The sequence below is a fragment of the Microcaecilia unicolor genome, chromosome 1 (genome assembly GCF_901765095.1).
Source record: "Microcaecilia unicolor chromosome 1, aMicUni1.1, whole genome shotgun sequence".
Classification (NCBI taxonomy): Eukaryota; Metazoa; Chordata; class Amphibia; order Gymnophiona; family Siphonopidae; genus Microcaecilia; species Microcaecilia unicolor.
The window spans coordinates 113,807,192-113,832,697 of NC_044031.1; the positions used below are offsets into that span (position 1 = coordinate 113,807,192).

A 25,506-nucleotide genomic window follows, 5' to 3' on the forward strand; every position below is an offset into this window, starting at 1 on the left:
GACAATGAAAAACTGTCATGACCAACAGCTCCAAACCGCCCATTAAATTTTCTACGGTAAAGGTAGGGGCTGCTTGTGTGCATCGCTTGGAAAACGGCTGTGCATCTCTTTGCATACACATTTGTATAGTAATTGGCTCATTGTAATAACTTTGCATACAATTTTTGTCAGCTGCTACCTTTTGTGAATGTCGTGCTATACTCTGTGCTCGCTAAAACAGCTAGAACCAGTGTAAAAACCACATTGCTGTCTCGTTAGGTTTTGTGCATCTGGGCCTTAGTTGTGCTATTCCATGATATTTATTTATTATGACATTTCTACTTCGCATTTTCCCAAGAAAGCTCAAGTTCAATGTGGCTTACATAACAAATTAAGAAGAAGCATTACAAGCCAAGTCATATGAATACATGAATACAGCTATTAAAAAAATCTTTTCATATTAGCTGAACACATTTAAAGAAGTGGGCATTAAGTAAACTTTAAACAATATATAATCGACTGAGTGTCTGATATACTTGGGTAATGAGTTCCATAGTTTGGTACATTGGTAAGAAAAATTAGCATTATGGATAGTTTTGTAGGTTTTTTTACAACTTGGGAAATGTAGTGTGAGATATTCTCTAGATGATGAGGTGGCATTTCGTAGTGATAACTTAATGAGATCTATCATATAAGATAGTAAGATACCATAAGAATCTGATGAACAAGAACACAGAGCTTAAATTAAATTCTTTCATTGATATTTAACCAATGTAGATCTTTAAGAAGAGAAGATGTTTTAACGTAAAGCAGCGATTAATAAATAAGGCGGGCAGCCGTATTTTGTGCAGTTTGTAGTTTTCTTAGAAGACTCTGCTTAATGTGAGCATAAATTGAATTGCAGTAGTCAAATTTGGTTAAGACTAATGACTGGACTGAACTAAAGTGCAAAAGACTGATCTTGAAAAGAATGGTCTTAATCTTTTAAGTTTCCACAATGAATTAAAGATATTCGAGACTACTTCGGAAATTTGGCAATCAAAATAAAGAAATGGATAATAATGGCAGTTTTGTGTGCAATTGCTGTTATAGAATTGGCACTTAGGGCTGGATTCAGTAAATGATGCTCAAAATTTGGTGATGAACAGTATTCTATAAAGAGTGTTCTGGAATGAATGCCCTTTATAGAATAGTGAGTAGCACGGAATCCACACTCAACTCATGAGCACAAAGATTTACACGAAGACTCCAGTATTTTTTCAATATCACAAAAATGTTTTATTGTGTTGCAATGCCCCGTTAAGCCTACTGGCACTGCTCCCTAACATGAAAACCTCACTCACTCATTCATCCACTCACCTTGCACCACCTGTACTTAAATATATACTAACCGCTATTACATTCTGAACTGCAAATATATGCTGTGCCTTGATTTTACATATATTTTGCACCAGGTGTACATTATGTCATAAAAAAAAGATCGCAAATCAGTCCTGCCAGCTCGATAGTCCTTTTCCTGTTGACGCCACGCTTTCCGCTTGGCCGCTGTAAACGTGTTATACGTAAACACTGGATGACTGATCTCCAATGGGAAAACACTGTTTATCTGTTAACCCTCCGTTGGCTACTGAAATATGATGCCTCCAAACATCTGTATGCATCAAAGTACAGGCACAAATATGAGATAAATATGGTGGACTGTTGAGTTAGTCACCGAGCACACAGTGCTGTCCTCGGAGAACACCTGCTACAGGCATGTATCATTCGCTTTACATGAAAAGCAGTGACTTTCAGCCACTTTCCAGTTCACATTTTTGTGTTTAAAAAGTTCTCACGTGCTTTACAAAATTTTTATTATGTGCGAAAATCTACTGTACATACTTTAAATTGTTCTTGCATGCACCTTTATTAAAGTACCTTAACAAACTGTTGAAGGCATGCTAATAGATGCCCATTCCGATTGTATTGCTTGTAATAATCGCTTAGAATGTAAGATAGGTGAATTATAATGAAATAATTTGTGGTTAAATGGTTGCGGCCAAATAGGTTGTAACTTATCCATATAATGTTAAATTCATGGATTAAGCCGATGATGAGCAGGTAAATATGTTAAATTGGGGATTTGGCACTGAAGACGTGACGTTGTTGTTAATAACCTGGGAGGGGGAGGAATAAAGTTGGTGGGGTTTGGAGAGAAAACTGTTAAACCATTTTTTTGATAACTGTTTCTCTAACTTTGATGTCAATGCATTGGTTCTGTTCTGAATCGACGTCTGTTAACAAGCTTGGATATGACTAGTTTGAATCACCTTTAATAAAAATGTTGAAACGTAAAGTTAAATTCATCAGTGATACTTATGTTTTACTGACATTTAGTATATGTATAACTTTAACAGATGAATTATCCATATACTGTATTTTCATGCATGTAATGCACTCACACATATAGAGCATGCACAGAGTGGATGCAGATATAAAAAAATCTCATAACATGCGCTTTTTATATGCGTGAAAATATTCTTCCTCTTCCTGGAGTCTTCTGCCGCATTCTGCCAGCATCTCCTCTGACTCTTGGCTTTCCCACATCTTCCTGCTTAGGCCAGTGTGGTGGGGCTGCTGCTTTCGGGCTCCCCCTTCTCTGGAGTCCTCTACATGCGCCAGTGTCTCCTCTCCCCTCCTTACCTACTTTTGGGCTCCCTGTTGTCTGCACTCCTCTCGATCTCCCTCCCCGCAGCGCTCCTTACTTGTTTTAGTAATCCGCTCTACTGAAGGGAAATGGGACTTGATATACCACTTTTCTGTGGTTTTTGCAACTACATTCAAAGTAGTTTACATAGTATATTCAGGTATTTATTTGTACCTGGGGCAATGGAGGGTTGAGTGACTTGCCCAGAGTCACAAGGAGTTGTAGTGGGAATTGAACCCAGTTCCCCAGGATCAAAATCTGCTGCACTAACCACTAGGCTACTCCTCCACTCTCACAGGTAGTCTTGCATGTCATTAGGGGCTTTTCCTCCTCTGATACGTACACAGGAAGTTGTGTCAGAGGAGAAAAAGGCCCTGATGATGCGTAAGACTGCCTGTGAGAGTCCCTGCTGGAGCAGATTACCAAAATAAGTAAGGAGGGTTTTGGGGAGGGGGAAGGAGAGGGGAACAGATAGCTGGAAGCCCAAAGGCAGCTGAAGAAGGAGGAGTGGCTAGTGAATGGAAGACTTTGGGGAGAGGGGAGACCAAAGGCAATAGCTCTGTACAACACCCCTCCCCCCAAACTTTGGTATAGCTCGCTTATGCATGTGCAGGGGAATTTTACAAATGGTGCTTAAAATTGCATGTGCAGTTTGAGTTAGGAGCCTGTTAGTGCCAATACTTGGGCACTAACAATCAATTATTGGCGTTCATTGGCAACAATGTGGATTTACACATGCATCTTGTTTAGCGCTATTCTATAAAAATTCACAAGCAAACCCTTTAGCGCACAACTCAAAAGGGGGCATTGCCATGGAGGGGGGGGGGGGGCGTTCACTAAAGATATACGCACTATTATAGAATTTGGGGGATTTGCGCCTCTTTGGGTACATTGATTTACACCAGGGTTCAGTTAGTGTAAATCCTCACATCTAAAAGTTGGGTCCGGATCCCGGCAGTAGGCACTATTCTATAAATGGCCAACTCTGAGCACCGTTTATAGAATTAAAACTCAATGCACATTTTTTTTGTGTGTGTCCAAATTTCACACCATTTATTGAATTTAGTCCATTTCTTGCAGGGGGGTGGTGTCATGGTTTGCAAAAACACAAATAACACGAGTATTATATGCATGAAAATGCAGTATTTTACATCAGTGTCATGCTGAAAATTTACTTCATAGATTTCTGGACACCCTTTAAAAAACTGCAAGCAAAGCTCTGTGTTTTTTTTTTTTTTTTTTGGCCATCAAATTTTTCTTCAGTAATCTCAGAATTCTTCAGTTTCTGTAAATCTTTAGTAACTTTGCTTTCTTCATAGGTAAAATATAAAGAGCAATTTGATAAAGAAATGAAAGGGAAGCCCCTGTACAACCCCCTTGACGATGCTGCTTTCCGACAGGCCCAAGCTGCAGCAGCCCTGGCAAGTGATGTAAGTATATTTGCTTTGGTCTGTTCTGAAAACTACAACACAACCAGTTTTGATGGGTTGCTCTTGACCTTGGGTTTAAGCCAGAGCCTCCCAGCGTAACTTCAGATGACTGAACTAGGAGCTCTGGGATTGGCACTTGCCAGTAGGGTGAAGCATGTTGGGACTTGGAGGGAAAGTCCCTAGTCTTCCCCTTATGCTTCCTCATAGGAATACAGGGTGAAGGCATGGAGCAGCACTTGGTATCTCCCTTCAAGTGGCCATATTGGATCTCCTCCTAAATGTGCTACTTTGTAACTCCGTAGGGTGCCTTCTAGTGTTTGTATTTTTGAAAGACTGAACAAACCATTTGCATTTGCCTGTTCCACTCCACTTAGGGGTCCTTTTACTAAGCGGCGGTAAGCCCAACACAGGCTTCCCGCGCATCAATCCATAACTACCGCTGGCCCAATAGAGGCATCAGCGGTAGTTCCACCCCCAGTGCATGGTAAGTGTGTCCCCCCCCCCCCCCCACACACACACATGGCCACATGGTAAGTTCAATCTTACCACATGGCCATTTCTTTTTTCAGCCTTTTTACCAACTGTGGTAAAAAGGACCGCAACTTAGTAAAAGGGCCCCATAGGATTTTGTAGACCTCAGTTATATCTCCCCTCAGCCGTCTCTTCTCCAAGCTTAAGAGCCCTAACCTCTTTAGCCTTTCCTCATATGAGAGTTGTTCCATCCCCTTTATGATTTTGGTCACCCTTTTCTGTAGCTTTTCTAGTTCCACCATTATATCTTTTTTTGAGATGCCACAACTAGTGTTGCACACATTCAGTGACATAATCAAAAGAGAAGGATGCCCATCTTCCGACACAAATCGGGAGATGGGCGTCCTTCTCTCAGGGTCACCCAAATTGGCATAATGGAAAGCCGATTTTGGGCATCCTCAACTGCTTTCCGTCGCGGGGACGACCAAAGTTCATGGGGGCGTGTCGGCAGTGTACCGAAGGCGGGATAGGGGTGTGGTTGAGAGATGGGCGTCCTCGTCCGATAATGGAAAAAAGAAAGGCATCCCATACGAGCTCCTGGATTACTTTACTTGGTCCAGTTTTTTTCATAACCAAGCCTTGAAAAGGTGCCCGAACTGACCAGATGACCACTGGAGGGAATCGGGGATGACATCCCCTTACTCTCCCAGTGGTCACCAACCTCCTCCCACCCTAAAAAAAAAAAAAAAATTAGAAAACATTTTTTTCCAGCCTCTATGCCAGCCTCAAATGTCATACCCAGCTCCATCACAGCAGTATGCAGGTCCCTGGAGCAGTTTTTAGTGGATACTGCAGTGCACTTCAGGCAGGCGGATCCAGGCCCTCCCCCCCTATCTGTTACACTTGTGGTGGTAAATGTGAGCCCTCCAAAACCCACCCGAAACCCACTATACCCACATCTAGGTGCCCCCCCCTTCACCCCTTAGGGCTATGGTAGTGGTGTACAGTTGTAGGTAGTGGGTTTTGGGGGGGGGGGGGTTGGGGGGCTCAGCACACAAGGTAAGGGAGCTATGTACCTGGGACCTTTTTCTGAAGTCCACTGCAGTGTCCCCTAGGGTGCCCGGTTGCTGTCCTGGCATGTCAGGGGGACCAGTGCACCACGAATGCTTGCTCCTCCCATGAACTTCGGTACACTGCCGACACGCCCCCATGAACTTTGGTCGTCCCCGCGACGGAAAGCAGTTGAGGGTGCCCAAAATCGGCTTTCCATTATGCCAATTTGGGTGACCCTGAGAGAAGGACGCCCATCTCCCGATTTGTGTCGGAAGATGGGCATCCTTCTCTTTTGATTATGTCACTGAATGTGTGCAACTCTGGTTGTGGCATCTCAAAAAAAGATATAATGGTGGAACTTGAAAAGCTACAGAAAAGGGTGACCAAAATCATAAAGGGGATGGAACAACTCTCATATGAGGAAAGGCTAAAGAGGTTAGGGCTCTTAAGCTTGGAGAAGAGACGGCTGAGGGGAGATATAACTGAGGTCTACAAAATCCTATGGGGTTTGGATTTGGTCATTTTTGAGATGGGAGTCCTCGGTTTCCATTATCGCTGAAAACTGGGGACGACCATATCAAAAACGACCTAAGGATGACCATCTCTAAGGTCGACCTAAATTTCATGATTTGGGCATCCCCGACCATATTATCGAAACGTAAGATGGACGCCCGTGTTGTTTCGATAATACAGGATGCCCGCCCCTTCGCAGGGACGTCCTTAGTGATGGGCGTCACCGTTCGAAAATGCCCCTCATTGTTTGCTTTTGTTTTAGTCTGCTCTGCACACAGATTAAAAGATTTCAAGGTATTGTCCATAGTGACACCTAGATCCTTTTCCTGAGAGATGAGTCTTCATGTGGAATCTAGCATTGTTTAGTTATAATCTGTTGTTTGGGTTTCCAGTCTCATAAAGTCCTTGTACAGTTTCTTACAATTTGCATGTTTTTTGAATAATTTGGTGAAATCTGAAAATTTGATGACCTCGCTTATGGTTCCCATTTCCAGAATATTTTTAAATAAACTAAAAAGCATCAGTCCCAGTACAGATTCCTGGGGTAGTTCAGTTTTTACCTTCCTGTATTGAGAAAGTTGGCCTATTCTTTGTTTTCAATCTTTTAATCAGTTCCCATTCCACATCAGAACGTTGCCTCTTATCCCATGGCTTTTTAATTTCCTCAGGTGTCTTTTTATTAGATACTTTTATCAAATGCTTTTGGAAAATCCAGATATGCTATACTGGTTGGCTCTCCTTTATCCACATGTCTCACCTTCAACAAAATGTAGCAGATTGGTGAAGAAAGACTTCCCTTTGATAAATCCAGGTTGACATTAAACCATGTCATTTTGTTCTTTGTAATAGTTTCATCCATTTTGCCTGGCATTGATGTCAGGCTCAGTGGTCTGTAATTTCCCAGATGTTCCTTGGAACCCTTTTTAGAAATTTGTGTTTCATCAGTCACCTTCCAATATTTAGGTACCGTATGCACAGAGGATTTTAGTGACAGGTTACAGATTACTAGTAGTAGATATGCAGTTTCATTTTTGAGCTCTTTCAGCACTCTGGGGTGTGTATCTTGTAGTCCATGTGATTTGCCAATCTTTGGTTTCTTGATTTCACATATTACTTCATCATTTCTGGCATTGCTGTTCATCTTGCATATTAGTCTCTCCCCTATGACCTTGTCTTCCCTGAGTGCTCCTTTTACCCTACGGTCATCTAATGATCCAATTGACCCCTTCACAGACTTCTTGTGTAAATGTACCTGAAATAGCTTTTGATATGAGTGTTCATTTCTACAGCAAGCTTCTTTTCAAATTCTCTTTTTACCTTCCTTATCCAAGCTCTGCATCCAACTTGCTGGTACTTATTCTGTTTCCTGTTTTCTTCATTTGGATCCATTTGCCATTTTTTGAAATTTTTGGCTTTAATTGCCTCTTTCAGCTCACCTTGTAACCATAATGGCTGTTGTTTGACCGTCTTTTCTGCCTTTTCTAATCCATGGTATGTATATGGTCTGGGCTTCCAAGATGGTATTTTTAAACAATGTCAACTTCAATTGGCTAAATTCTTATTGATAAGTAGTAACAAAAAACATGAAATGAGCAAGAATTCTTATTCACTGAACTGTCCAAATAATCACATATATTTACTATGGCTTCAGAGAAAAAGACTTCAGAAGCTGTCTGGTTTATCGGCTTCAAAACACAACTGGAACAAAATCCTGATGCTGGGCCAAAACTTCATAAGACAGAAAAATCTTCATGCTGCTTCTCTTATTTTTAATTTAATTTCAAACTTAAAACTTATATCTTCAATTCTATGAATTTTATGCAAGTATGTCTAGAAAATATCAAGGAAGGCAACTTAACTTTCCATTGCTGACAGCTCAGTTGCCTTCCTTGATATTTTTTAGACACACTTGCATAAAATTCATAAAATTGAAGGAGCTGTCAGCAATGGAAAATTAAGTTGCCTTCCTTGCTTTGAATGGGCTGTGTTGGCACTGCCGTGTGGCTTAGTAAACAGGGGGCTTGATATTTTCTAGACATAGTTGCATAAAATTCATAAAATTGAAGGAGCTCTCGGCAATGGAAAGTTGCCTTCATTGATATTTTCTAGACATACTTGCATAAAATTTATAAAATTGAAGATATAAGTTTAAGTTTGAAAAGTTAAATTAAAAATAAGAAAAGCAGCATAGAGGCTTTTCTGACTTATGATGAAAGAGTTCAGCATCAGGATTTTGTTCCAACTGCATTTTGAAGCCGATAAGCCAGAGAGCTTCTGAAGTCTTTTCCTCTGAAGTCATAGTGAATTTATTTAGACAGTTCAGTAGATAAGAATTCTTGTTCATTTCAAATTTTTGAACAATGTCCACACTTGACATGTGACTTAACTGTTAACCTTTGCAGCTGCTTCTTTTTACCTTTTTTGGTTTTGGTTTTATTATTTTCCAGATTTTATCAGTCTCCCATTTGAAAGTTAAATGCCAGCATTGTAGATTTCCTTAGTGCCCTCCCTTCCAATTAAGTCAAAATTTGATCATGTTATGATCGCTTTAAAGATGCTGGGTTGTTTTTTTTGACTCTAGCTTTGATGCTCAAATCTCCTCAGTGGTAAAATCTTGCTTTTTCTGCCTCTATAGGAATAGATATATTTAACCATTTTTAGACAAAAAGGCATTGACAGTTCTCACTCATCCCCCTTAATACATCTTATTTGGATTATAACAATCAGGGCTTTTTTTGAGGGAGTACTTGGGGGTACTGAGTACTGGCACCTTTTCCATTGTCTGCTAAAATTGACCCATGGTCCCTAGGTTTTAATGAAAGAGCTCAGCCTCTACACACCAATTCTGCCTTGTCATAGGTTCTGTGACTGGTTGCAGGGGGCCTGGCTATTGTGAGGAGGGTCCCTCAGTGATTACCCCTACCCCTGAAGGGTGGCCTAGCATTTGAGTACCCGCACCTTTTTCACTAGAAAAAGTGCACTGATAACAATGCTCTTTGTAACAGCCTTTCATAGGCACCTGTCAAAAAGTTGCAGCTTCTCCAGAACCCGTCTGTTAGATTGATCTTTTTAGCTAAGTGCTATAATGATGTGACTCTGCTTCTTATTGAAAGCCACTGTCTACAGGTTGCCTACAGAATTTGATCCAAACTGCTCTGCTTGGTTCACAAAGTTCTGTCATCTGGTTATCTGCTGCAACTCTCTAAGGCCTTGACACCACAGATGCCTTGTTGCCTGCTGCAGATGCAAGTTGATTACTTGCTAGGTATTCCCCCTCCAGTTCATGCCTGGTTAGGAGATGTATGTAGTTCTGCATTCTGTGCTTGGGTACCACTCCTCTGGAATGCCATTCCCAAGGATTTATGACTAGATTATAAATTTAAATCAGGCCTTAAGTCACAGTGTTTTGCTGTTGCTTACAGGATCAACAGGGTGGCCTAGTGCCGGGGGGGGGGGGGGGGGGGGGGGGACAGTTTTGCTGCTGAAAACTTCTCTGACTTCCTAATCCTATTCTCTTTTCTGCCTTTTGAAATCACCTAAGGGCCCTTTTACTAAGCCGCGTAGGCACCTACATGCACCCAACGTACGCCAATTTGGATCTACTGCCCAGCTACTGCGTGGCTCTTGCGGTAATTTCATTTTTAGTGCACATCCGCAAAATAATTTTTATTTTCTGACATGCATCAGCTACGCACGTTAAGTAGCATTTGACACGCGTAGGTCATTACCCTCTGATTACGCGTGAGACCTTACTGCTAAGTCAATGGCTGGCACTTGCCAATTTTTATTTTGCCGCACGTCCATTTTCAGCAAAAATTTTAAAAAGGCCTTTTTTACAGGTGCGTTGAAAAATGGATCTGCGTGCACCCAAAACCCACGCCTACACTACCGAAGGCTATTTTTCAGCACACCTTAGTAAAAGGACTCCCTATTATTATTGTGTTGTCCAATTGTTGAGCTTTTCTAATTTTTGTTAACATTTCATCATCTGTTCAGTTTGGCCATATTTTTATTTAGAAAAGCTGAGGATGGCTTACACAAAATGTAAGTAGATGTGTAGACAGATTTTGGCTATTTCAGAAAATGAAAATAATAAGGTGCGGAACTCACAGACACAGGCGAAGGGCAGTATAAAGTCAAATGAAAAGCTTTATTGGTGAACAAGTAATCAAAGCAAGACAGCCTGTTCGTGTTATAGACTCATTTTCACCCTGGGAAACAACCATATTAACATTTATTTCCTACTGTCTTAACAGTTCTGTCTTCCGCATTACAGTTCCAGTTACACATATATAAATCCAGGCCTGGCTCCAACTAGGACACTGAGGACCTGTGTCTTCACAGAAAAATAAAGGCACTCATTTACCTTCGCGGTCTTCTGTTCCTTCTCATGCAATCCCTAGGCTTTTACAGAGTGCAAACCTTTGAGCTAGGGCTGCTCCTTTCTTCTCTGGGATTCCCCCACAGGTACTGCAACTCAGCCAACACCAGAGTATTCTTTCACTTGAAGCCTTCCTTCAGGAGATATCTACACTTGGGATCCCTCTCCTAGAGACCTCTTGCCTCGGGGCCTCCATGATCCACTCTGCTCCAGGGCATTTAACCACCTCCAGCCTGAGCCCCACTCCTGTGACTCAGTCTCTGACATGGCAGGTTAGCGCCACCTGCGTAAGGTGGGTAAACTGCAACCTTATGCCCCTGTTTACTAAGCAGCGCTAAGGGTGCACAGCGTTTTTAGCGCATGCTAACTATTAGCATGCGCTAACCATGTGTGCGCCTATAATATTCCTATGGGCGCCTACATGGTTAGAGCGTGCTAATTTTAGGTGCCTGCTAAAAACGCTAACACACCTTAGTAAACATACCCCCTAGTTAGGGTTATCATATGTCCAGATTTACTCGGACATGTCCTCTTTTTGAGGACATGACCGGGCAGCCGGGAGGGTTTTGCCAGTCTGCCCGTTTGTCCGGATTTCTGGACAAACGGGCAGAATGGCGGGCGGGCGAGCCATCCTATGCTAGCCTCCCGGCCCTCCCCTCCCCTTACTTACTACTCTACTGCCCTGGTGGTCAAGTGACCTTTTGCGCCTTCGGGGCAGGAAAGAGCCCTGCATCCTGTTGCTGATGTCGGTGCCGATTCAAAATGGCCACCGAGAGTTGAAGCGACCTCACGAGACTTCAACTCTTGGCGACCATTTTGAATCGGCGCCGAGATCAGCAACAGGATGCAGGGCAGTGCTCGGGGCACCAAAGAGGGGGCTCTTTCCTGCCCCGAAGAGGTCACTAGACCACCAGGGCAGTAGAGTAAGGGAAGGGGGGTGACGGGGAGGGCTGTCTTCAAGTCTAGGCTTAAAGCCCACCTCTTTGCTACTGCTTTCGACTCCTAACCATGACTCTCTTACTCAACACCCTCACTTATCACCCCTACCACTGCAATTTCCCCACCCCTAGCTGTCTGTTTGTCTGTCCAATTTAGATTGTAAGCTCCGTTGAGCAGGGACTGTCTTTTCATGTTAATTTGTACAGCGCTGCGTGAGTCTAGTAGCGCTATAGAAATGTTTAGTAGTAGTAGTAGTAGTAGGGGGGGTGACGGGGTGTGTGACAGGAGGGAGGGGAATACGTGACGGGGCGGTGCGATGGTGTGAAAGGGGGCAGGGTGGGTTGTGGTGGGACGGGGCATGTGTCCTCTTTTTGAGGGGACCAAATATGGTAACCCTACCCCTAGTGAGGGAGTGTTCTCACCTTCCGCTATACCACACACTCCCTCACATAAGGTCTGTCAGGAGAGAGTGACATAGAAACAGAAGTTCATAGAAATTCTGTGGTACAAGTCCACATACTTCACAATCTGCCTTTGCTCTCAATCATTTCCTTCACTTTTTTCCAAAGCTATTTTTTTCAAAATGGAAAGAAAAGAACATTCAGTTTATTTGTATGCAGATCAATCCATTGTAATGTAACACACTGGTTGCAATTTAATTTATTATATGGAAACACTGAACATGAGCATTTTATAAAAGAAAGCTAGTGGCATGTGCAACCCTGTTAACATTTGGGGCCCTGCTTACTAAGCCGTGCTGTTGGCACGCAAACTTTTTAGCGCATGCTAAAAATTAGTGCACGCTAATGCTAGAGACACCCACAACGCGGCTTAGTAAACGGGGCCCTTGATTTGTAGGTAAATCTTTGGAAATTCCACTGTGCCTGTGAATTGTGGATTTACAGTACTTGTGAGTGCTATTTTTCTTAAAACTGCTGTTGCTGCATTTGAGTCTACCACAGAGTAACAGAAGATCTGCTGGGTGGGGTAAAATGCAATAAACAACTGAGGGATCTGTAAAGCAAAACCTGGGTTATCATTTGCTACAACAGAAAATGTATTCATACACTCCTAAGTGGTAATGAGTCACAATCAAGATATGAATCTAATGATTCTGAATGTTTGTGACGTGAACAAAAAGGTGTGTATTGTGCTACTGAAAAATCTTAGACTTCCCCGGCATTATTTGAATAGGCCTCAAAAAGGCTGTCTGCAAGTAGTGGCGCTGGATAGATGTAAAATATTTAAATACAACAGCCACTGTTTAAAAAACGAGGTTGACTCCTGCATTTGAAAATCGACCCAGTGATGTATTTTGGATATGATTGAGAAAATAAGTAAGCATAATGAAACATAATGAAACTGCTACTGATTTTGCACTTTTCATATCTGGTCCGATACTCATAAATAGTAATTAAAAAAAACCCAATCACCTGTTTGTGCCAAAAGCATTTTGAAAGCTGTAATAAGGATGTATAGTATCATAGTATTTACTGTGGTTGCCTTGTTAGTCCACTGTAAAGGTAATAGAAACAAAACAAAAGAAAAATAAGATACCTTCTTTTCTTAATACACTTTTGACTAGCTTTCAAAGACCGGAACCTTCTTCCTCAGGTGAGGATAATATCTTGGATAAGGTAGTGTGGTTGCTGTGTTAGTCCACGTTATTTATTTATTTATTAAAAAATTATATTCTGCATGATCTGAACAATGCTCAGTGGATAAGAAAGGCAACATACCATCCAACTCCAACATGTAACTCTCTTTCTCCCCTAAAATAAACATTCCTCTCTAATTCAGGATAAAGTGTACAAGACACCACCAGCTATATTATACTCCTCTAGAAGCCTTTATAAATAAAAATGTATTTAATTCTGTATCTTTCTCAACTCTAAGGGTAAGGTATTCCAATGTTGTGAGCCTTTTACAGTAAAACTAGCTGATCGATCTTATTATTATTATTATTTTTTACATTTGTACCCCGCCCTTTCCCACACATGGCAGGCTCAATGCGGCTTACATAGTAACAATATAAAGAATTACAAAGTTGTAAGAAGAATATACAATTTGTAGTAAACGTAATATAAATGGGGTTAACGGATAAGTAAATTGAACATAGGAGGAATTGGGTGCAGAAGGAAAAAAGCGTTAGGAGGTAGGCGTAGGAAGATGGAAAGGAATAGATATGTGATAGCAATAAGGATAATGGGAAACATGGTCAATGTATAACAATCGTCGGTAAGAATCACGTGGGCAGGCTTTAGTTAAGTTGAATCGTTAGGGTAGGCTTTCTTGAAGAGATGTGTCAAAATACACCAGTCGAAAAGATAGCACCTCCAGCAGAGCCTTATTTACTGATCTCAAATCACGGACAGGTTGCTACAAATGCAAACCTGCCACAATGAGAGCAGACACCTTGTTATACAAAACCTTTCAAACTCAAGGTATTAACTTGTACTTATTTCTTTGCTGTACTGGATGGCAATGAAGTTGTTTCAGTACAGGAGATATATGCGTAAAACGAGACCATCCCACTAAAACTCTGGCTACATCATTTTGTGCCACTTGTAGTGCACTCAGCAAATTCTTAGATACCCCTGCTCACAGGCCATTACAATAATCAAAGCATGGAGTAATGATGCTTTGAATTACCATCCTGAAATTATCATAATGTGAAAACTCTTAATTGCTTCAATGGTCTTAATCTAAGAAAACATCTTTAATGATCCTATATACCTGAGATTAAAACTTAGAGAGGAGTCCAAGATGACACCTAAATTACAAGCTTTACTAACTTTGGGGATGATGTCACTCCCAAAGGAATAATAGGCAGGAAAATCATCAAGGGAATGTCCAGCAAGTTTTAGCCACATTCAACTTAAGGTGCTTAGCCAACATCCACTGATTTATTGAAGAAAGGCATAATCCTAAAAATTTGAAGGTCTTAATACCTTCTCAGTAGGTACCAAAAACTGGATGTCGTCAGCATAAATTCAAAATTGCACACCTAAACACTTTAAAAGTCTGCACAATGGCAGAAGAAATATATTAAAAAACATTGCACACAAACAGGCAATACAAATAAAAAGACATTGTCAAAAAAGTTATTGTTAGTCTAAGGAAAAAAAAGGTATCAACTTATTTTCCTTCTTTTAAAATTTCCATTTAATACTATTTATAAAGCATTTCTTTATGCAATCGGTGAACAAAGCTATCAGTAATGCAGCTACTGTGGCATGACACACTGATGGCAACTCTTCCTTTCAAGCTGTGTTAATAATGTTCCGTAATATCCTCATTTTGAGCTAAATATGTTTCGTTTGGGAGTTTGCATCCTGGAGGTGCATAAAGCAGGATGACCAGCTATCGTACATATAAAGAGAAAGTTAGTTCAATGAGCCGGAAAATAGTAAAATGTATGGAATGAGTGCACTCCCCACTTGTCATCGAGCAGCTGTAAAATTGTTGTTGCCACAAGGGATTTGTAATTGATCACATTTACAGGCTTAAGTTCAAATATTTGGTTGGCTACTTCAGATGGAAATGATTAGGATATTTAAGAAAATAGAGCTCTGTGCCATATTATGCAGAATGATTGTCTGTATCTTGTTCTGGCTTTTGAGTAGAAATAGATGCTGGTACCTTCCGTTGATATATTTCATAGCATACTTGTTTTCCACCAATCTAATACAATTTATAGTGGATGTAAAATATATGATATATTTTTGAATTATAATCAGATAGAGGCACCAATATATTCACTGTCAGTCTTTGGGTTCCACCAACAATTTAAGTTTTCAGGCTGTCCCTAATGAATATGCATGAGAGAGACTTGCACACAATGAAGGTAATGGGTGTGCAGATCTCCCATGCATATTCATTATGGTATCCTGAAAACCTGACCCATTGGTGACCTTTAAGGACTGAGGATGAAGATCAAGGATATAGGGCATAAAACGTGTTTGATAAAATGTTTACATTCTAATTAGTTTATTTCAGTGTTGAGTTTCTGCCAGGTCACATCAGTTTACTGACCTGGAAGCAGTTTGAATTTACTTCATTTTCCCCATTCTTGCTGGAGTGAAAGGTAGACATCTTTCTTGGTCCTGACCTGGTACCTATTCTTGTAACCTGGTATCTATTATTTTAAGAAAAAATTACTATCAGTCTCTTTGTCCAGGAGGAATCTGTTTTATGAAAAATGACACAGAACTGTTTGGAGGATATGTAGAGTGGAGTTCTCATTTGTTCAAAGTTCAAAGTACATTAGCATTTCTGACCTCACAGATCCTGTAACATCTATTTGTTGGTCATTTAGCACAGTTTCTTTAAACCTCTTGAATGAGTGAGAAGTATGTTTCATTTAAATTTTACCTTTAATTTTTGGCTGGATTTTGGATGATATCTATAAGGGTTGTTGGATATCTAAAGGAAATTCATTGTGTATAAATCCAGCATATATTTTATTAGAAGTCCATTTTTGGTTGATCATTTAAATTTCAAACACTTTTCAATAAATGTGACTAATGGACTGCATTCCACACTCAGTTGAGGGAAAGTTAAAGTAATATATAGGTATGCATGTACACACTCAATGATATACTATTGGGCTCTGTCACGGTTGTGACTGTATCCCATGCCTGCACTCACCTCGCCTCCGGGTGACCAGGCCCTATGTCGGCTGTGGACTATCTTCTTCCTGTTTCCCAGACATGTTCCAGAGTTCATTCCAGTCCTGGTGTTCTAACATTCCAGACTTGCCCTGTTGTTCCTGCTGCCAAGCCTCACCTGTGACCTCATTTGTAATTACCTTTATTAAGCACCTGGGAACTTTCAGGCTGGCCTTTGCAACAGAGGTCTTCCGAGGAGCTTTCGTCTGTGTGTGTTTGTTGCAGTTCCACTCCTGCTAGTTCTTGTCTTGTTGTCTTCAGCTTCAGTTCCTATCCTGTTTGTGTCTGCCCTGTTTGTCTTTAGCTTCAGTTCCCTTGCTGCTTATGACTGCCCTGCAAGCCTTCAGCTTCAGTTCTGACCCTGCTTGAATCCTGTTTGTTTGAGAATCCTGAATCCTGTTCCAGCCAAGCTTGTATGAGAATCCTGAATCCTGTTTGTTTGAGAATCCTGAATCCTGTTCCAGCCAAGCTTGTTTGAGAATCCTGAATCCTGTTAGAGAATAATTCAGCATCCAGTTCCAGCCAAGCCAATTCCGTTCCAGCATCCGGTTCCAACCAAGCCAAGTCTTTTCCCGCATCCGGTTCCAGCCAAGCCTGTTCGAGAATCCTGAATTTTGTTCCAGTCCTGCTTATTCTAGCCCTGCCTAACAACAGCTTCAGTTCCAATCTTGCTAGTTCTGGTCCTGTTTGTACCAGCCTGTCTGTGTTCAGCCTCGCTTCCTGTTTGGGTGGTTCACCTGCTGCTGCCGGTCACTGGCAGTGGTCCAAGGGTTTAGTACTCCGGACTTCCTGTCAGTTGTGACAGGCTCATTTTTGAAAGAGAAAGACGTCCACCTTTGACATAAATCAGAAGATGGACGTCCTTCTCCCAGGGACGTCCAAATCAGTATAATTCAAACCCGATTTAGGACGTCTCCGACTGCACTCCGTCGCAAGGACGGCCAAAGTTCAAAGGGGCGTGTCGGAGGCATAGCGAAGGCGGGACTTGGGCGTGCCTAACACTCGGACATCCTTGACCCATAGTTGGACATTTTCACCCAGATCTTTCTTATGACTAAGGCACAAAAAGCTGCCCGAAATGACCACATGACCACCTGAGAGAATCGGGGATGACCTCCCATTACTCCCCCAGTGGTCACTAACCCCTCCCACCCTCAAAAACATCTTTAAAAATATGTCGTTCCAGCCTCAGATGTCATACTCAGGTCCATGACAGTGCATGCAGGTCCCAGGAGCAGTTTTAGTGGGTACTGCAGTGCACTTCAGACAGGCAGACCCAGGCCCATACCCGCCCTACCTGTTATATTTGTGGAGGAAACAGCGAGCTTTGCAAAACCCACCAGAAACCCACTGTACCCACATCTAGGTGACCCCTTCACATGTAAGGGCTATGGTAGTGGTGTACAGTTATGGGTAGTGGGTTTTGAGGGGGGGGGGGTTGGGGGGCTCAGCACACAAGATAAGGGAGCTAAGTACCTGGGAGCAATTTATGAAGTCCACTGTAGTGCCTCCTAGGGTGCCTGGTTGGTGTCCTGGCATGTCAGGGGGACCAGTGCACTACAAATGCTGGCTCCTTCCATTTGGCTGTTTTTGACATGGATGTCTTTGGTTTCGAAAGTCACTGAAATTCAGAAATGTCTATGTCTAGGGACTGTGAAATTTAAGGATTTGGACATCCCTGAAGGTATTTTCGAAACAAAAAATGGACGTTCATCTTGTTTCAAAAATATGGGTTTCCCCGCCCCTGGATGTCACTGTTTTGCAAGGACTTCCAAATCGCAACTTGGACGTTCCTTTCGAAAATGCCCCTCCACAAGTACCAGAGGTTTGTTACTTTTATATACCTCTAATATAAGGATATTAGTTACCTTCTCATACCCTCAAACCTATTCATCAACTTACTATAGGCTTTTAATTTTACCCCATTTCAAAAGGGGGAAAAGAAGTTATACTGTCTTTAAAGATCTGGCCCTTCTAGCACTGTTGGTAGTAGTAGCATTGTTGGAAGGATAACCAAAGGAATTATTGTCACATAACTGTTACCTATTAATTGAGACCAGTTTTAGTTCTGAGTCTATACTTTGTAAGATTAATCCCTTGAATTAGGCCTACAACCAAACACAATACACTACACAACAGATATTAAAAAAAAAAATAATAATAGAATTTCTAAAGCCTAAGAGGATAAGCTAAATCACTGTATATCCAATAACAGGCAAGAAAGTACGTTGAACTACACCCACAAAGTAAATCTGAACAGGTTCTTAAATCTTACAGTAAAATTACCTGCTTCCTGCAACTTATAGAACAGGTGAAGGAAAAAAATAGGGTTGGGGCTTTAGTAGGCATTCTTTTTTTTCTTTTGTTCTTTTATCCACAAATACAAAAACCTCCTTTACTTGAAGAACGGCAAAGAAACATCATGCCCCTAAAACTGCTCAGTCCAAGGCAAGGATATGATTCTGCTTTCCTGTGATAATTGTATGCACATTGAAACCCTCATGAAAGAAGTGCATGAACTAAGAGAGGAGATGGCAAGACTTAGAAGCATCTGTGTCAACCAGAAATTCATTCCAGAGATACATGTTGAAACACTGGCAATCTACAGGAAAGGAAGAGGAGATCCAGTGGAGAAAGAGGACATCTGGACACAGGTTACCAGATCCTGCAAAATCAACCCCCCCCCCCAACTCCATTTTCTGTTGATATGAAGAATTGGTTCACAGCCCTGAATGTAGAAGAGCTGAAAACATCTCAAGAACACAGGTTATCAGATCCTGCAAAATCAACCCCCCTAACTCCATCTTCTGTTGAAATGAAGAATCAGTCCAGAGCCCTGAATGGAATGTAGAAGAACTGAAAACATCTCAAGAACAGGAGGAAACAGCGATCAAAAATCCCAAAGCCACTGGATCGGTGGCCAATAAGAAACGAAAGGTAGTGGTGGTTCGTGATTCTCTTCTGAGGGTTTACAGAAGCATCCATCTGCTGACCAGACATGATGTCTAGGGAAGTGTATTGTCTGCTTGGTGCCAAGATTCGAGATGTAACAGAAAGTTTGCCAAGACTCATCAAGCCTACTGACCACTATCCTATGCTGCTCATCCATGTTGGCACAAATGATATTGCTAGGTATCCTATTGAACATATCAAGCAGGATTAGGTATCCTATTGAACATATCAAGCAGGATTTCATGGCTCTGGGTGAGAGGTTGAAGAACCTAGGCACAGAGGCAGTGTTCTCATCGATCCTTCCTGTTAAAGGTAAAGGCCAGATGAGGGAAGCTCACATCCTGGAGCTGAATGTGTGGCTGTATGAATGGTGCCAATGTGAGTGCTTCGGTTTTGTTGACCATGGGATGATTTTCCAAGAGCTACTGAGCAGGGATAGTGTCCATCTATCAAGGAAGGGATGAAGTGTTTTGTAACAAACTGGCTAAAGTACTACAGGGGCCTTTAAACTAAATTTGCTGGGGATGGGTGAGAGAAGACCCAAAGGGCAAGACATCAAATACCTTTATAGAACAGGGAAAAAAAAAGAGTAAAATCTGGAGAGCCTTGTATACCAATGCCCGTAGTATGGTTAATAAATGTTTAGATCTAGAGGCTACAATGATAGAAGCCAATTTGGATTTAGTGGCGGTCACAGAGACATGGCTTATGGAGAACCATGACTGGGACGTAGTTATACCTGGCTATGATCTATTCAGGAAGGACAGGGTAGGAAAAAGGGTGGAGGAGTGGCATTATATGTTAAGAATAATATTAAAGTGACAGAATTGCAGGACATAAGGGATACAGAAGAAGCACTGTGGGTTAAACTGGTAAAAGGGAAAGGAAAATGTATTTACATTGGTGTAATATACAGGCAACCTTCACAGTCAGAAGAAATGGACAGAGACTTAAATGAAGACATTCACAAGATAGCTAAGAAAGGGGAAGTACCACTAATAAGTGACTTTAATATGCCGGACGTCGATTGGGGCATCCCTGCTGCAGGGTTTTTTTAGAAGCAAAGGAATCTTGGATTCTCTAAGAAGAATTGTTACAGCAGTAGGTAACGGAACCGATACGGGATGAAGCGATTCTAGACCTGGTGTTTACAAACGAGGAGGATGTTTCCAGTGTTACAGTGGGAGATCATTTGGCAATCTAGTGACCACCGGATGGTGTGGTTTAATATTAAGATGCAGGAGGAGAAGGCTTATTCAAGATTGAAGGTTCTAGATTTCAAAAGAACTAACTTGCTGAGATGGGGGAATTTCTTAAGGAAGAGTTAGTTGGATGGGAAGAGCTGAAGGAAGTAGAACATCAGTGGGCGAAACTGAAAGGAGCTATTTTAAAGGTAACAAACCTTTATGTTAGAAAATTACATAAAAGTAAGAGGAAAAGAAGGCTGCTCTGGTTCTCAAATGTAGTAGCTGAAAAGGTAAGGGAAAAAATGTTACCCATCATACATTACAAGATGACCCAGAAAGAGGAAAACAGGCAAAAATACTTAGAAAAGCTAGGAGAAGCTATCAGGAAAATGAAGAGGCAAATGAAGGAAAAGATAGCCAATACAGTAAAATTGGGGGACAAGACATTTTTTTTAGATATGTAAGTGACAGGAGGAAGTGCCATAATAACATTGTGAGGCTCAAGGCTGAGGGGGAGGAATATGTAGAAATTTATAGAGTAAAGCTGAACTGCTAAACAGTTACTTCTGTCTGTATTCATGGATGAAAGGCCGGGGGCAAGACCACAGAAAACAATTGCTAATGTGGATGGATGTACGGTAGACCAGGACCGATTCTCAGAAGACTGTGTTCATGAGGAGCTGGCCAAACTAAAAGTAGACAAAGCGATGGGGCCCGATGGGATACATCCAAGGAACTCGGAGAGGTTCTGGCGGCTCTGCTGTCTGACCTTTTCAATGCCTCCTTAGAGTCTGGAGTGGCCCCGGAGGACTTGAGAAATGCAAATGTGGTCCCTCTGCAAAAGAACAGAAGTAAAGAGGAGGTTGTGAACTATAGACTGGTCAGTCTGACCTCAATGGTGAGTTATCTAATGGAAATGCTTTTAAAGCGGAGGATTGTGAGGTTTCTCGAATCAAATGGACTGCAGGACCCGATGTAGCATGGTTTCACTAGACCAGTGTTTTTCAACCTTTTTCACCTCGTGACACACAAGGCGCAAAAATTGTCAAGGCACCCCACTGGAATCTATCCATCTGTCCCCGCTAAGATCCATTCCATCCCCACAAGTAATCTCCTCCATCCCCACCCATACCCGTAACTTTCAGAAGTAGTTAATTCATTTAATTATGCGACTGAAATAACACCAGTATACCTGCTACTGGGATACTAGAACAAGATGGACACAGACACCAGATACCAGCAGAATATTTCACCTTAGTTGCAAATGCAGCGCATGACTTTTACCTTATACAAAATAAGGAACCACAAAAAAGCATGCACACAGAAACTGAAAGCAGAGATACCAGACTCTGCATATCGTGCAACACTAGATAGATAGATAGATAGAATATATCCTCCTGTACAGTGCAAATAAAGCTGACATATGTAAATTCTCAACATCAACACAGGTTGAAAAACGCTGCACTAGACGCTGATTTTGTCAGACAAATCTGATTGACTTATATGACTGGGTGACCAAACAGCTGGACACGGGAGGGGCACTAGATGTGGTGTACTTGGATTTTAGCAAAGTCTTTGACACAGTTCCACACAGGCATCTGATAAGTAAACTCAATGCCCTTGGTATGAGACATAAAGTGACTGACTGAGTTGAAAACTGGTTAAGTGGAAGGAGACAGAGGGTAGTGGTAAATGGAGTTTGCTCTAAGGAAAAGGATGTTATCAGTGGTGTACCGCAGGGGCCGATCCATGAGCCAGCTCTTTTTAACGTTGTTGTAAGTGATATTGTGGGAGGACTGTTTGGTAAGGTTAGTCTGTTTGTGAATGATACCAAACTCTGTGATAGGGTGGACACCCTGGAAGATGTGGATAGCATGATGGAGGATCTAGCGAAGCTTGAAGAATGATCCAAAAATTGGCAACTAAGATTTAATGCTAAGAAATGCAGGGCCATGCACTTGGGTTACAAAAACCCATGGGAATGGTACAGTATAGGGGGTGAAGTGCTTCTGTGTATGAAAGAAGAGCGGGACTTGGGGGTGATTGTGAACTTAAGGTGACCAAACAGGTAGAAAAGGCGATGCTCAAAGCCAGAAGAATGCTCTGGTGCATAAGGAGAGGGATAACCAGCAGGAAAAATATATATATAGGAAAGAGATGTCAGTCTTAGAGCTTGAATTATGATATATGTTAAGGTTGGTTTTATTTAGGATTGTTAGTTTGTTACTAATTATTGTATGTTTGATTTGCCATGCTTTCCTATCAATTATTGGATTTCCTAGATGTTACTATGAGTGTTTTTAAGTGTTTTAAATATTTTTTCTTTTATGTAAACCGTTCTGTTTTGCTTGCAATAAGTAACGGTATAGTAAATAATAAACGATAAACGATAAAAAAGAGGTGATAGTTTCCTTGTACAAGTCTCTGGTGAGGCCCAGTACAATTCTGGAGACCGCACCTATGGAAAGATAAACAGGATGAAGTCAGTCCAGAGGCGGCTACTAAATTGGTCAGTGGTCTCTGTCATAAAACATATAGGGACAGGCTCATGAACCTCAATATGTATATGCTGGAAGAGAGACGGGAAAGAGAGGATATGTAGAGACGTTTAAATACCTCAGTAGCGTTAATGTACAGGTGGTGAGACTTTTTCACATGTTTTTCACATGAAGGAAACCTCTAGAATGAGAGGGTATATGGGTGGTGGTGGTGACTCCTCGCCTTAGGTGGCAGATGGTCTTAGGCCCCCCCCTGGAAGTTGAGGTAACTTGGGAAGTCACCCTTAGTGATCTGGATACTGGAAATAAGGACCACTTTTGCTAACAAGGTTAGTTGTAGACTGTCTCTGATCCCTTTATTAGAAACAAGCCCCTAATCTTAGCTGTGAAGGGCCTGGAGCTAGTGCTTGTCTCGTAAGTCAAGGGAAGCAGTTCCTTAAACCAGTCCCCTGAAGGGCTACTGACCAGGGATTTTGTTATACTGCCTAAGTGAAACTGGACAAAGATAGAACTGAGTTTTATGTGGTCAAATTTGTCTGGTTAACTTAGGTGGTTTAGTGCTGAATATTTGCACTTATCCACATAAGTGCTGTCCCTGCCCCCAAGCCACCCACAAAATTGTTGACAATGGCTTTAGTGGTTAGTGCTGATATTCACTGGCACTAACTGCTTGGTTAAATTGCTTTGAATATTGACCCCAATGTATCTAATGACCACTTTGCAAAATATCTTATTATACAACGAACTTGCCTTCAGTTTAGATAACCATCAAATTATCCCAACTTACTCTGTACCACGCATCTTGTTCCCATCGTATATCTGCTCTTGGTCCCTCAGCTGTATTGCAGAAAAGCATTAGCATCATATCTACGTTAGTTGAATGTTCTAATGTGTGCTTATTAGGTGTATCATTTGTATTATGCTAACTTTGTATTATATCTCTGATATTTGAATTTCAGTGCTGTTAAATGTGTATAATTTTGATACTGTTTCACAGTAGTTCTATTATTAGGTTTCAATCTACTTTTTTAAAGTTTATCTCATTTATTGTATTTATGTTTATTCTTGGTTATATTCAGTGCATTTTTTCTAGCGAAAAAGGTGCCAGTACTCAAATGTCAGGCCACCCTTCATAGATGGGGTGATCATTGAGGGACCCACCTCACAATAGCAAGGCCCCCTGCAACCAGTCACAGAATCTATGACAAGGTAGAATTGGTGTGTAGAGCCTCAGCTCGTTCATTAAAACTTGGGGACCATGGGTCAAATTTAGCAGACGATAGAAAAGGTGCCGGTACTCAGTACCCCCAAGTACCCCCTCAAATAAAGCCCTGGTTATATTACTATTGTTATGCTGTTAATAAAATTATAAGCTTTATGTTAAACTGTACCTGCTATACACCACCTTGGGTGAATCTCTTCATAAAGGCGGTTAATAAATCCCAATAAATAAATAAAAATTTGAATCAATAAAATGCATTTTGTATTTTTTCTTTTGAAAACATTGTCCTTTAGAATAATATGAATAGTGTATTAGAGAATAAAACTGAGGTTTTTTGACAAGGTAAAAAGATAAAATTCAGTTATGAGAAAAAAGTATTTTCATAGCACACTGTTTTTCAAGCCTGTCCTGCAGGCACTTGTATCTGCTCTTATTTTCACCATACCTATAATGAATATGCTTGAGACAAATGTGCATACATTGTGAGAGGGTGGTGGACTTCAGGAACAGATTTGTAGCCCAAGGTATAAGTTCCAGAACATTGAGTGGCAGAGTTCAAGCGTACATGGGATAGACATAGGAACCTTAGTGGCCGAGCGAAGGGATGATGACAAAACTAGTAAGGCTTGTGGTAAATGTTCATTACAACTGGCCTGAAAACCAACTTGGGTTGAGAAACACTGAAAATCAGTCTATTAGTATTTGTCAACTTTATTGTATACTGAAGTGAACAATAAAGGTCTATGTACATTATGATTTGGTTAACTTTAAACTCATCTGGAAGGAGAGCCTTGTAATCTGTGCTTGATTCAGTGATAAATGAGCGCCACCTACTGGCATTTGTTTCTTGTTTATGCTTAATATAAAAACAGCCATTCTTTGCAGTTTGTGGTAAATTATACATTTGCTTATGTTGTTTTTTCAGGTAAAATACAAGAAAGATATGCAATGCATACATGATCCTGCATCAGATCTTCCAAATCTGCTCTATTTGGAGCATGCTTTAAAAACCAGCAAAGTGCAAAGCAATGTAAGTGTCTCTTTTTTTTTTTTTTAATGTTTGTGCTCAGAATGAGCTTCTGTCATGAAAACTATTTGGTATAACAACATTGTGCTGAACCTCTATTACAAATTATTGGAAATATTTGACAACAAGGAACATTTTGTTAGATTTACTGCTTGTGAAAAGTTTGCAGCTTATAAGCATTGCATAAAACTGTAAGTCAAAAGTCAGTGTTCAGGGTCCCTAAAGTTTTTTTTCATAATGTACTTGATTAATATGTTCGTTTTTGTATCTGACAAAGTGGACTCTGGTTCTCAAAAGCTCATGCCTCAATAAACTGGTTAGGTGCCACTGGCTTTGTTCATTCTTGCTTCTCCAAAGCAACATGGCTTCTCCTCTGAAAATTAATGACATATATTTACTTTTTTGCCTGTTTGTTTAAGTACTATGTGCAGATCTGGGGCATCGGAACAATATTTTCCCATAATGTGAAAATTACCTCTTTGTGAGCCTCTTTGGGAG

At 41.1% G+C, this 25,506-nt stretch overlaps 1 protein-coding gene across 1 annotated transcript in view; it reads left to right on the plus strand.

Moving 5' to 3' along the window:
• Nucleotides 1-25,506, plus strand: part of NEBL (nebulette) — a 208,206-nt gene that overhangs the window by 78,137 nt on the left and 104,563 nt on the right. Inside the window, 2 exon segments of the mRNA XM_030201905.1 lie at nucleotides 3,985-4,095; nucleotides 24,907-25,011. Of these exon segments, the coding sequence (XP_030057765.1) occupies nucleotides 3,985-4,095; nucleotides 24,907-25,011 (216 nt within the window).